We start from the raw sequence: 12,848 nt of genomic DNA on the forward strand, positions 1-12,848 counted from the left end.
CATCCTTAAAAGCCTTATTTCCGAGTAGAGTCACACTGGGGGTTAGAGTCTCAAATATGAATCTTGGGGGGTGGGAGGGACACAGTTCAGTCCATAACAGTCATATATAATTGTTTACTGGACGTTTCCCCATTAGAATAAAACGCTAGTAGGGCAAAATTGTGTCTGTTTTGTTCAGGGCCGTATCCCTAGTACCTTTCAGTCCTTGGCCTGGATGAGTTGTCTGCGTGTAACTGTTGAATAAATGGGACAGATGATAAATGATTGAATGGCTGAAGCCTGGGAGTGGTATCAGCCCAAATCTCTATCTGGCTGGTTTTGTTTTCCCATGTTTGTTGTTTTTCATATCCCTCTCTACATTCCCAGGGTGGTTAGCAGCAGGACTCTGATGAAAGGGGCCACGGGTCCTGATTTAGGATTTCTGACTGTTTACTAAAGGAACTAGCTGTAAGGGCATCTTTTCCCAGGGGACCACCCTAGCTGCCCAGGAGCTGCCTGACGACCTGCATTCATCCTCGCTGGAATTCTTTGGCCCATTATGCAGCCTGAGGACATTGAAGATGAAAAGAAACTCCTCAGCAACCACAGAGAAGTTCAAGGAGAAAAGGGGTAACTGTTTCTTGGAGGGAGAGAAGGGAGAATACCAATTACTTTAAAGTATATGGCAATTTGGAAAAAAAAAAAAAGGTTGCAGATTTAATGAAATCCTCGTTTCCATAAAGAGGTAGTTCACAGGTAATCTCTCTAGGTTCAGTGCTTTTGAGATTAATTTTGCCAAAGTAAAAATATCACTTCATCACTTATGGAGAAAGTAATGAATTTTCCCTCCTCTACTCCAATAAACAGATAATTTTGCTTCTCTTTAAATATATTTAGCTCATGCCAAGATAAGTTCAGTTTGTTTCTCTGAGTTCCATTTATGTGAAAGTTTGCCCTTTTGACACTTTCTTGAACCTCCAGCTGCTTGTAGCATGCTGATGAGTGGGAGATCTTTCATCGCGCTCTCAGTGTGGGAACCTTGATTTTCATGCAAAGCCTGATGTTTTGCAAAATGCAGCTTGTTCAGATGCCAGATAGACCTTAAAAAGTGGAGCAGTCTACAAAGGCTGCTTTTATGCCTGTTTTCTGGACCTGTGGCGCTAGGGTAAGTTGACCTGGGTCATTTCTTAAGGTTCAACACATTAACTATCTGACTTTCGCAAGAGCTTATGAAAGCTTTTTGCTTGTTTGTTTGGCTTTGGCAACAAAGTATGTCAAAGAAGTGTAAGAAGTGATTTTATTAATAATATTACAATGAGTAAAGATATGACTGGGAATTGTGTTCTTCACAGAGAATCATAATGTTAGACACTTTCTTTGAGGATTTCAGAGTAACTTAGAACTGGAATGTTTTAGTTCATGGAGTTGGAGGTGGAAAATTCAGTTCTTTTCTTGACCTGAGAGATCTGGGACTTCAGTCACGGCCCACAAATGGGGGAAATGGAGACACAGATGCTGTCTCTTGTTAGGGAGTGGTGTGGAATTTGAGTGAAAAGGCATACAAATAGGACATCATTAATTCTCCTTTTTCTTTCCCAACCATTATAAAACTGGGGAAAATACTGTTTTCCTCAAAGTACCAAACACTCAAAAATCAGAGCTTGTAGGAAACTCCTCGGAATTGTGGTTGGGAAAGATTTTATAAGGTGTGGGTAAGAGAGGACGAGTGTTCATTCATTCAGCAAATATTTGTTGAGTATCAATGTTATGCAAGGTATAAGGAGAAAGTCCTGAGAATGAAAATAAGACATATTCTTTACCAATAAATTAAAGATGAAGGAATTATTTTTATCATTTACATAATAAATATAATTTGGTTCTAGATAAATTGCCAGTGCCCTTGCATTATTTACCAACACCAAATGATTATCAGAGAAGGGAGGGTTTGATGACATTTAACAGAGCCAGAATTCCCAAGGTGATACTTCAATCTTATTAGTGAGTTTCCTTTGCCAGATTGTGGGTTGCATTAACTTAAAGAGAAGTTAGTGGGATTCCATGATTAAAAAAAAAATACTGTATGGGGAAGAAAATGAGTACCATACATTCGTGACAAGATAAAAATGAATCATTTCGCCCAGCATTTTGCTGAGCCCTTTGGGAGTGTTCCTTTGGGTGGGAGGTGATGGCGCAGAGAGGTTCATGGGGCAAAAGCTGGTTCTACGAATAGAAAGCTCTGTCATTATTATTTACAAACACGGACTCCACAGTCTGAACTGATCCCAAAGCTGGCTGCCACAGGCCGTTGAGTTCCCCTCTTGGAGCCTCACGGTCCTTATCTGGGAGTTAAAGATAGTAAGGCCGTCTCACAGGGTTGTGATGACAAGGTGTCTGAGGTGTTTAGCATAGTGCCTCATATTTATCAATGTGCAGAAAGTGGCGGCTACCACTTTTATTATAAAAGCAGAGTCTGGGGTAGTCTGTCATCGAGATTCAAGGAATAATGACTCAAGATTGTTCACAACTGGCTTGTTTGGGGCTGAAACACTTTCTTGAAGGTGGTTGACAAAAGGTTTTCCAACAAACGATTTCTGTCACTATGACTTAAGAACACTAAAACCTATAAATACAAAAACGAATTCAGGGGTGGGGCTCCTGCGTGGTTCAGTCCGTTAAGCAACCGAGTCTTGGTTTCGGCCCAAGTCATGATCTTGGGCAGTGAGATTGAGCCCCCTTTAGGGCTCCATACTCAGCACAGGGTCTGCTTGAAATTCTCCTTCGCCCTTTGCACCGCCCCCACCCCAACCCATGCCCATGCTTTCTCCCTCTCTTTCTCTAAAATAAGTAAGTAAATAAAATCTTTAAAAAACAAAACAAAAACAAAACTGATCCAGGGGGAGAATGACTCCCGATTTCCTTGACCCGCTGTTGACATTTAAATCTATGGGTAATATTTAGAGCTCTGATAGAATTCTTTAATGAGTAAATTATGGGGCACCTGGGTGGCTCAGTTGGTTGTGTGTCTGACTCTTGGTTTCGAGTGGGGTGTCTTGATCTCAAGGTCATGGGATCCACCTTGCACTGGGGCTCTGGGCTCAGTGGGGAGGCTGCTTGAGGTTCTCTCTCTTTACCCTACCCTTCTGCCCCTCCCCGACTTGTGCTGGTTCTCTCTATAGTAAGTAAATCTTAAAAAAGAAGTCTTAAATGTGTAAATTTGCTTTTGCTGCTATTAAGGACCACTGGTGACTAATTTACAAACTAGTATTTTATTTTGAACATAGAAGCTGTTAAAAGCAAACAAAGTTTGCTATTTTAGTCTATCTTTTGAGTGAATTTAGAAAGAAGAGTAGATTGGACTAATTGGGTTTTAAACCCTAAGTTGTTGGATTTTAAAGGAATTTTTTTTAAAGAATTTTTATTTATTTATTTGACAGACAGAGATCACAAGTAGGCAGAGAGGCAGGCAGAGAGAGAGAGAAAGGGAAGCAGGCTCCCTGCTGAGCGAAGAGCCCGATGCAGGGCTTGATCCTGGGACCCTGGGATCATGACCTGAGCCGAAGGCAGAGGCTTTAACCCACTGAGCTCCCCAGGCGCCCCTTTTAAAGGAATTTTGAAAAAAAATTTTTTGGTGGTAGATCACTGTATTTTTTTTTTTTTTTTTTTTTTTTGGAGATTTGTCAGAGAGAGAGCACAAGCAGGGGGGGAGTGGCAGGCAGAGAGAGGAAGAAGCAGGCTCCCCGCTGAGCAGGGAACCCCCATGCAGTGCTTGACCAACTGAGCCACCAAGGCACCCTGCACTTTTGTTTTTTAATTGAAATATAGCTGACACACAATTTGGCGCTGGTTTCAGGTGTACAGCATAATGATTTGACAGCTCTGTATATTATGCTCTGCTCACCACAAGCATAGCCATCATCAGTCACCGTACAATGCTATTACATCATTGACTATATTCCCTATGATATGCCTTTCATCCCTGTGACTTATTCTATACCTGGAAGTCTGTATCTCCCACTCCTGTGAGAGTTTGACATTTAATATCATAGATTTACAAAATCAAAATTGTGCACTATACAGGAACCTGTTTTTTTCCTTAAATTCAAGGCAAAGTACAGTGTAGTCTACTGAAAGGTACCAGAAAGGGATTTAATAGATTTGAAATATATGCACTGTTATACGTGATGAGACGAGATGTCGAGCCTTGTTTTACAATTCTCACACATGTCTTCCATAGCTGAGATAGTTACCATTTCCGTAAGTTTTACTAGATTTACTTGCTTTTGGTGAACACTTTTTGTTTCAAATGTAAAAAAAGACTTAAAATGCTTAAAAATTTACAAATAGGTATGGATGCAGAACACTACAAGCCCTATATTCCACTTGTGAGTGATTTTGAGTTTCTTCTTTTGAGTTTTGAGATTGTCAGGAGAGAGGGGCATTTTCTCTAAGTGTTAAAGAATGGAATTCCAATAGTCTTCATACTGTGGTTTCCTCTAACTGCCGGGGAGGAAAGCAGGCTCGTCCTTCCTGACACTGCAAAAAATCATTAAAAAAAACCCCCCTGTTATTTCTACTAGAGAAACCTTGTTAGATACCAGGACCACAGTGACTGGAGCCATGGCAGGTGAAAAGTAACCTGTTAACCTCTCACCCTGATTGGTTATATACCTAATAATGTGTGGTCTTGATGGTAATATTTAAACTGACAATTCCATTTTCTGGAAGGTGATGGAGGCAGTAATTTAACCTATAATGGTGGAAGTAAATAATGACGGTATCTCCATCACCTCCACTGCACAGGTAATGCTTACCCTTCCCTCAAGTCATTTGGTTATTAAACAAAACCTGATTTATGAATGACTCTGTATACTACCGTTAGTCCACCCATTAAATATTAAATAATAATAAAAGCTTAATTCCTTTTTCACAGATGAAGTTTTATAGAATTTCTAGTATTTTTTCCCCCCATAATGCATTGGATCATCTTGCCTGCTTATACAACCTACTTGAAGACTACTGGCCTGTGAAACAAAGCAAGCCACTGGGTATTAGTTGGCCCTGGTTCCTCTACTACCCCTGCCAAACAATTGAAAAAAAGAAATGGAGAAATGGATTTTTGCTTAACCCATGTCACCGTGGCAACATATTTTGAAAACTTTTACTTCAATAACTTCCACTAGGAAGGGAATTCATTTTATTTATTTATTTTTTAAAATATTTATTTGACAGAGATCACAAGTAGGCAGAGAGGCAGAGAGAGAGGGGAAGCAGGCTCTCCACTGAGCAGAGGGCCCGATGTGGGACTCAATCCCAGGACCCTGAGATCATGACCTGAGCCGAAGGCAGAGGCTTAACCCACTGAGCCCTAGGAAAGGAATTTTTTTTTTTTTTTTAATTTGACAGAGAGAGCGAGCACAAGTAGGCAGAGAGGCAGGCTGAGAGAGAGAGGAGGAAGCAGGCTCCCTGCTGAGCAGAGAGCCCGATGCGGGGCTCGATCCAAGGACCCTGAGATCATGACCTGAGCCGAAGGCAGAGGCTTAACCCACTGAGCCACCCAGGCGCCCCCCCCTCCCCCAAGGAAGGGAATTTAAAATCAGATCCTAGGATAGCCGATATTTTCATTTGAAACTGTGATTGCATGTCCTATTTATTAAAAATGCAACAAGTCTTGATTTTCATTTTCCTGTTTAGCTTAAGCCCTTTTAGGTTAGATCTTTCGTGCTACTAGGTCAGCAACTTGGCCTGATTGTGTATTAGGAAGTTTAAGAGTTGTCAGAAATCAGACCAGGCCTTTGTCAGACGGGGTGAGAAGTATTGCTCACCAGGGGCTACACACAAACCTTACTATTCAGGTAACTGAGATAATGTTGCCCTTTGTTGCCAAAGTTCCTTTAGGTAAGGACATCAGGTTATAAATTAGAGCTGGGCATAGGCCCCATCTAGTGGTGACTCGAAGAAAAGCAGGTAAAGCTAAAAAAAAAAAAAAAAAAAAAAAAAAAAAAAAGAAGGAAAGTCTTGCTCCAGTCTTCCTGTACAGATGAGCTACTAGTGATTTCCCTGAAACCCTTACCAGGAGGGCTAGAATGTGTGAAACTGTTAAAAGTGAAGTTCCTAAGTCTGTGATTCTCACTGGAGAATATATTTAAAATAAAGAGGATCACTCAGGAATTATGTTTAAAATGCAGATTATACTCTGCTCTGTAGGATCCCATCAGGTAGCTCTGGGACAGCACCCGCCTTCATAGACTTCTCCAAGTGCATCAAGTGTATTATAGGTGAGCCCCTTCCCTCCCTATTAGGAACTCAGTTACTTCTACAGAAGAGAAGCAGCCTGCACAGCAGAGGTGGCCACACACAATTTAGAGCTCAAACAAGATTTCACAGACTACTAACGGACCCAAGATTTAGAAGGAATATGGAGATAGCTGGCCTAGTCCTTCCTTCAAAGAAGTTCAAACTGTTACACAAACAGAAAACTTATTTTTTTTAACTTTTTATTTTGAAATAATTACAACTTCTCTTTTTAAGAATCTTCTGCAGTAAACTATCCAAACCGTTTTTTAGATTTTTTTTTCTCCCTTTTAAGACAAGAATTTGACCTAAATATTTTACAAGTATCTTCTGGCACTAACCTTTCACAGTTCTCATTCCCTCCCTTCTTACACCTATAATCTAAATGTGGGTAATTCTGTTTGTCTAATTAATTGTTGTAAGTATGCTTTTTATTTATTTGACAGACAGAGATCACAGGTAGGCAGAGAGGCAGGCAGAGAGAGAGGGGGAAGCAGGCTCCCTGCTGAGCAGAGAGCCCGATGTGGGACTCGATCCCAGGACCCTGGGATCATGACCTGAGCCGAAGGTGGAGGTTTTAACCCACTGAGCCACCCAGGCGCCCCCCCCCTCCTTTTTTAAAGAAGTATGATTTTATATTCAAGAAATTTTTTTTTTCTGTTTAGAGAGAGTGTGCAAGAGATTGGGGGAGGAGAGAGGGAGAGAATCTATTGTTTTTAAAGATTTATTAATCTGAGAGAGAGAGAGCCCATGAGAGGGGACAGTGGGGGGAGTTCAATCCCATGACCCTGAGATTAAGTTGTGAGCCAAAATCAAGAATTGGATGTTTAACTGACTGAGCCACCTAGGTGCCCTCAAAGAAATAAATTTTAACGGCTGTAGTCTGTGATCTTACTCTATTATTAGGAGACAAGGGCAATATTAGGAAGTAAAGCAACTCTTACTGGGAACCGGTACTGGGCCTAGACTTTTACTTACAGGCAAGTAAGGCACCCCTACAACTATCTTCTAAAATAAGTAGTCTCTCTACCAGAGGAAGTGAGGCTCAAAATGTTACTGACCTGCACAGGATCACACAGCTAGAAGTTAAACAGCGTATCTGGACTTCGGTTTGAACGCAAGGTCTGTGCTCTTTCCGTTAATGTGCTGCTTCACACTAAAATCTGCAAACAGACCTGCAATCATCAATTGCGTTAACCATTTCTCAAATGAAAGTATCTTTGGCCAGAACTACTGAAAAGGAGGGAAAGTAAAGCATTTTATAGCCACTATTCTGTCCTTAGTTAGCTATGTACATCCAAAACACAACAGGATAATGTTCTGTGCAACACGGTGATGGAGAAAATAAAGGAAAGAAATAATCTACTATTGACTACATGACAACGCTGCGTGTGAACTTTTTATTCACTCCAAAATAAATATTGTGCTGTAAAACTGTCCAGAACTAAAATCTGTAGTATACAGCAGGCAAGTACAAAGGCTGGCCAGCACAGTGTGTTTTGTTGGAGTAAACCATTCTAAGTCAAGAGAGAAGAATGTCTGTCTACACCAGTGCATACACCTCGGGGAGAAACACATTCACATCAGGGAGAAAGAAACAGATTAAAAGTTCCAAGAGAGAAACAACCTCTTACAAGTAAGAGTTTCTTGAGATTAACAGAAGTGAAGAAAATTTAAATGTTGTGAGGCTCTATTATGTGCCCAGTTTCTAGTTTAATACCTGGTAGAGAGCAGTTGCTAAATAAAAATTTGTTGAAGGGATTTCAGGCACTAGAATTTACATATTTTACATGGTCTCTGATTTAAACAACCTCCTATCAATTTCCTTCTTCATTATCTTTAGTTCATTAACAAGTTATATATACTATAATTTACATAATAAATCTATTATTTAAAAACTTTCAATAGGTACAATTATGATACTTCATTAGGCTGGACTGTAAATTGCTTGGATGAGATTTATTTTGGAATCACATTATCCAAGCAAGAAACACAATCAGTTCATAAGACACAACAAAAACGAAAGAAGTGAGACAATTTTCTGCCTTAGAAGTTTATCAATAACCTCTTATATACACATATATATTCACAAAGTGGTTGAGAGTCCTTTTATACGATCCTTTAGATGAGGTTCAATGGCTGAGAACTCTACAATGAGACACATGGTCGGACAGAAATCATGACTGTCAATGATCTTTTCTTTCCCTAAACTTTATTATCCTTTAGTTGGGGAGAGAAAGAAGTCCATTTTCATCTGCTGTATCTAAGATTTTACAGATCACTGGAGATTCAACCTAAAGACAAAAACAATAAAGGCATTAAAAAGTTGCTATTATTCAGTGTTCTTCTGCATGAATACGTATGTATAAATCTGCTAAATGTATATTTATAAAAATGTAAAATTTTCCCCAAACTGATAAATAACATCAACCCATACATGCAAAAAGCTCTGTGAACTCTGACCAGGAAAAATACAGAGAAAGCCACTCTTAGGCATCATATAACCAAAGGCAAGACCATAAAGTTTCTAGATAGAAACATAGGATAATATTTTCTTTAAAAAATTTTTTAAAAATATTTTTATTTATTTATTTGAGAGACAGAGAGAGAAAATGAGAGAGAGCGCGTGCTTGAGAGTGGGGAGGGTCAGAGGGACAAGCAGGGAGCCTGATGTGGGACTCTAGGATTGTGACCTGAGCTAAAGGCAGTTGCTTAACCAAGTGAGCCACCTAGGCACCCTAGGGTTATATTTTCATGACTTTGGGGTAGCAACATTTCTTTTTTTTTTTTTAAAGATTTTATTTATTTATTTGACAGATAGAGATCACAAGTAGGGAGAGAGGCAGGCAGAGAGAGAGAGAGGAGGAAGCAGGCTCCCTGTCAAGCAGAGAGCCCGATGCGGGGCTCAATCCCAGGACCCTGGGATCATGACCTGAGCAAAAGGCAGAGGCTTTAAGCCACTGAGCCACCCAGGCGCCCCATGGAGTAGCAACATTTCTTAAAACAAAATAAAGCACTAGCCATAAAAAGGAAAAACTGGTTAAAATAAACTTTATCAAACAAACTTTTGCTCATCAAAAGACATTAGGAAAATAAATAGGTAAGCCACAGATTGAGGAAAGAAAGTGTGCACTATAAATAAAAGAACTCATATCCAGAATGTATCTGAACTTCTAGAAATAAGAAGACAAACAACAACAACAAAAAGGGGTAAAAGACTAACAGATGACAGAGTCTCCTTGACCAAACTGAAGTAAGGATCCCCAATTCCTCTTTTTGGCTACACCTCTTCTTGTACTTGTGCCCTATAGTCCAGTTGTTGCAAGAATCCTGATAAGCCAGTGTAGAGAGAACCCCTCACCCTCAACATCTCATCATCCATTCCATAGCTAATCCAATTCCTCATCTCTCACCTTTGAGAGCTGATCATCCTGGCCTGTCTTCAGCAGTAATCCTGTCGACTCAGTTAAGCTGATGTCTCCTTTTAGTAATTTTCCATCCACTGAGCCACCCCCCCCGCTGCCACCTTCTGCTCACTGGCTGTACATCCCCAGCTGTCTTGGCTGTATGTAGTGTTTCGCTGGATCTCTCTTCCCTACTGTGAAAGTCTTGACACACTTATTGCCAACAGTCCTGAATAAAGACTGTTTTAATATGTGTCAGAATAATTTTTCTTAAAAAAAAAAAAAAAACAAAAACGAAACTTGGCGAGGCACTTCACAAAGATCTATGAATGAACAATCACAAGAAAAGCTGCTTGACACCATTTTCCATATGGGAAATGCATATTAAAATGACTAAAGTGGCTAAAAGAAAAAAGACTCCGGATACCAAATGTTGAGGAGGATGTGGAGGATGTAGAACACTTGGACTTCCGTGGATTACTGGCAGGAATATAAAATGGAACAAGCACTTGGATGACTATTTGGTAAAAGCTAAACATGTATCTAATCTATGATTTAGCTCCACCTAAGTACCTCGGTACTTACCCAAAAGAAATGAAAATACATGATCACAAAATGATCATGGGTTAAAAAAAATGTTCACAGCAGCCTTATTCACATAATAAAAAATGAGAAACCCAAATGTTCATATAGAAGAATGGATAAGCAAATGTGTATACAAATGAATACTATTCAGTAATAAAAAGAGAATGAAATACTGGAGTGACATGGCTGAGTCTAAAAAACATGCCTAGTTAAAGAGGGCAGGCATAAAAAACAATATACTGTATGATCCCATTCATGTGGAATAAAAAAAAAAACAGGCAAAACTGCTCTATGGTGTCAGGAAGCAGAATGGGCTATCTGTGGGGGTTGGGGTCTTGACATTGACTGCATTTTTTTGCAGTGACAGATACCTTGTTTTGGGTGATAGTTCCATTGGTATATAAAATTATCAAAGTGTATCAAACTCAATACTTAAGATCTCTGCATTTTATTTTTTGTAAAGTGTACCTCAATAAAAAAGATTTTAGCTTTTATGAGATAGTACGGGGACTATATTAAATTTTGGAGATTACTGAAGGTCCTTTCAAGACTTAAAACAAAACAAAACATGTTCCCAAACTGAATTCCTGAGTATTATTTTTGTACTTACCCCAAGGATATACTGACAGGAGTGAGGCTCTAGCATATATACAGTAACAGCATGAGGAGAATCTGATTCTTTACACCTGAAACAGAGAGCACTTTATTTTTATTTTTTTCAAGATTTTTTTTATTGATTTGAGAGAGAAATCACAAGTAGGCAGAGAGGAAGACCGAGAGAGCAGGAAGCAGGCTCCCTGCTGAGCAGAGAGGCCAATGCGGGGCTCGATCCCAGGACCCTGGGATCATGACCTGAGCCGAAGGCAGAGGCTTAGCCCACTGAGCCACCCAGAAGCCCCCAGAGAGCACTTTAAAGTACTGCCCAAACCATACAAAAGTATTTTTATTTTAAAAAGAATTAATTGAGAGAGAGAGAGTGGGCGCACACATGTGCATACAGGTGAGTTGGGGCGGGGGTAGGTCCTGGGGAGGCGCAGAGGAAGAGGGAAATAGAATCCCAAGCAGACGCCTTGCTGACCCAAGAGCCTGACATGGCCTTTGATCTCATGACCCTGTAATCAGGGCCTGAGCTGAAATCAAGAGTCAGCTGCTTAACCAAATGGGTCGCCCAGGTGCCCTGTACAAAAAGTATTTTTAACTGTTTTCCTTTTAAGCTATACAAATCTCATGTAGGTAGCCCTGTATAATTTAATATAATAAATAACTGAAATAATATAATTTAAAAATCATTGTAACTTACAAATAATTATATTGAAATAATTTTAATATTTTATTTATCTTTAAATATTTTAATTTATTTAGAGAGAGCGCACGAGTGAACAGAGGAAGGGGCAGAGGTAGAGGGAGAGAATCTCAAGGAGACTGCACCCTTAGGACAGGGCCAGATGTGGGCTCAGTCTCATGACCCTGGGCTCATGACCTGAACTGAAACCAAGAGTCAGCCACCCAGATGCCCCAATATTTTATTTTTTTAAAAAATAATTTTCTTTCTATATCTTTTAAAGTTTCTTGCTCTCTTCCTCTTCCTTTCCTTCTTTTTCTTTTCTTTTTTTTTTTTTTTTTAAAGATTTTTTATTTATTTAACACAGAGAGAGATTACAAGTAGGCAGAAAGGCCGGCAGGGCGGGGAAGGAAGCAGCCTGACACGGGGCTTGATCCCAGGACCCTGAGATCATAACCCGAGCCGAAGTCAGAAACCAAAATTTCTGAGCCACCCAGGTGCCCCTTCCTCTTTCTTTCTTTAATCTCTACAACCAATGTGGGGCTCAAACTCTCAACCTCGAGATCGAATTGCATGATCCACTGACTGAGCCAGCCAGGTACCCCAATTTTAATATTTTGGAATAAAGTAATAATTTTATATTAAATCAATCCATATATTATTATGCATAAATATAATTATTCACAATTATATTTTACATTTATATAAACTTTTTAAAAAAAGATTTATTTACTTATTTGACAGAGGTCACAAGTAGGCAGAGAGGCAGGCAGGGAGAGAGAGAGAAGCAGGCTTCCCGCCGAGCAGAGAGCCTGATGCGGGAGTCAATCCCAGGATCCTGAGATCATGATCTGAGCTGAAGGCAGAGGCTTAACCCAGTGAGCCACCATTTATATAAACTTTTACCCACTGCAAGCAGATTTAAGAGAAGCATAAAGCATGAGTTGATAGTCCAACTTACTTTAGTTTTACAGTGACCTGTCTTGGTTTGTCAGTTATATCACAAATATCTCCATTCCCATAAAAATGTGACACCATCCTAAACCAGAGAAACATACAAGTTTTATTAACCAAAACTTCATTAATTCAGAGTAATTGTAATGGGGAGGGTGAGAAGATGGTTAGAGGGATCAGTTTTGCATTAGTTATAAAATATTTTTAGGGTCATGTTGCCAAGAAAATCAGATTCTATAAGGAGAATATAAAACTGAAATACTGTGGAATGATTTAATTAAAAATCTTCAATTTGCATATCATTTTTTGTGTACAAATAGTTAAGGTTAAAGAGTTTTTTAAAAAGTCCTTTT

General features: G+C 39.6%; 1 protein-coding gene across 1 annotated transcript in view; it reads right to left on the minus strand.

Moving 5' to 3' along the window:
• Nucleotides 1–7,655: 7,655 nt before the first annotated feature.
• ERLEC1 (endoplasmic reticulum lectin 1) overlaps nt 7,656–12,848 on the minus strand; it is a 32,840-nt gene continuing 27,647 nt past the window's right edge. The window contains exons 12-14 of the mRNA XM_045978725.1: nt 12,503–12,580; nt 10,870–10,945; nt 7,656–8,564 (exon numbers count right to left, since the gene is read on the minus strand). Of these exons, the coding sequence (XP_045834681.1) occupies nt 8,493–8,564; nt 10,870–10,945; nt 12,503–12,580 (226 nt within the window). The 3' untranslated portion in view covers nt 7,656–8,492. The remainder of the gene's footprint in view (nt 8,565–10,869; nt 10,946–12,502; nt 12,581–12,848) is intronic.

Source organism: Meles meles, chromosome 15, assembly GCF_922984935.1.
Source record: "Meles meles chromosome 15, mMelMel3.1 paternal haplotype, whole genome shotgun sequence".
In the NCBI taxonomy this organism is placed as follows: domain Eukaryota; kingdom Metazoa; phylum Chordata; class Mammalia; order Carnivora; family Mustelidae; genus Meles; species Meles meles.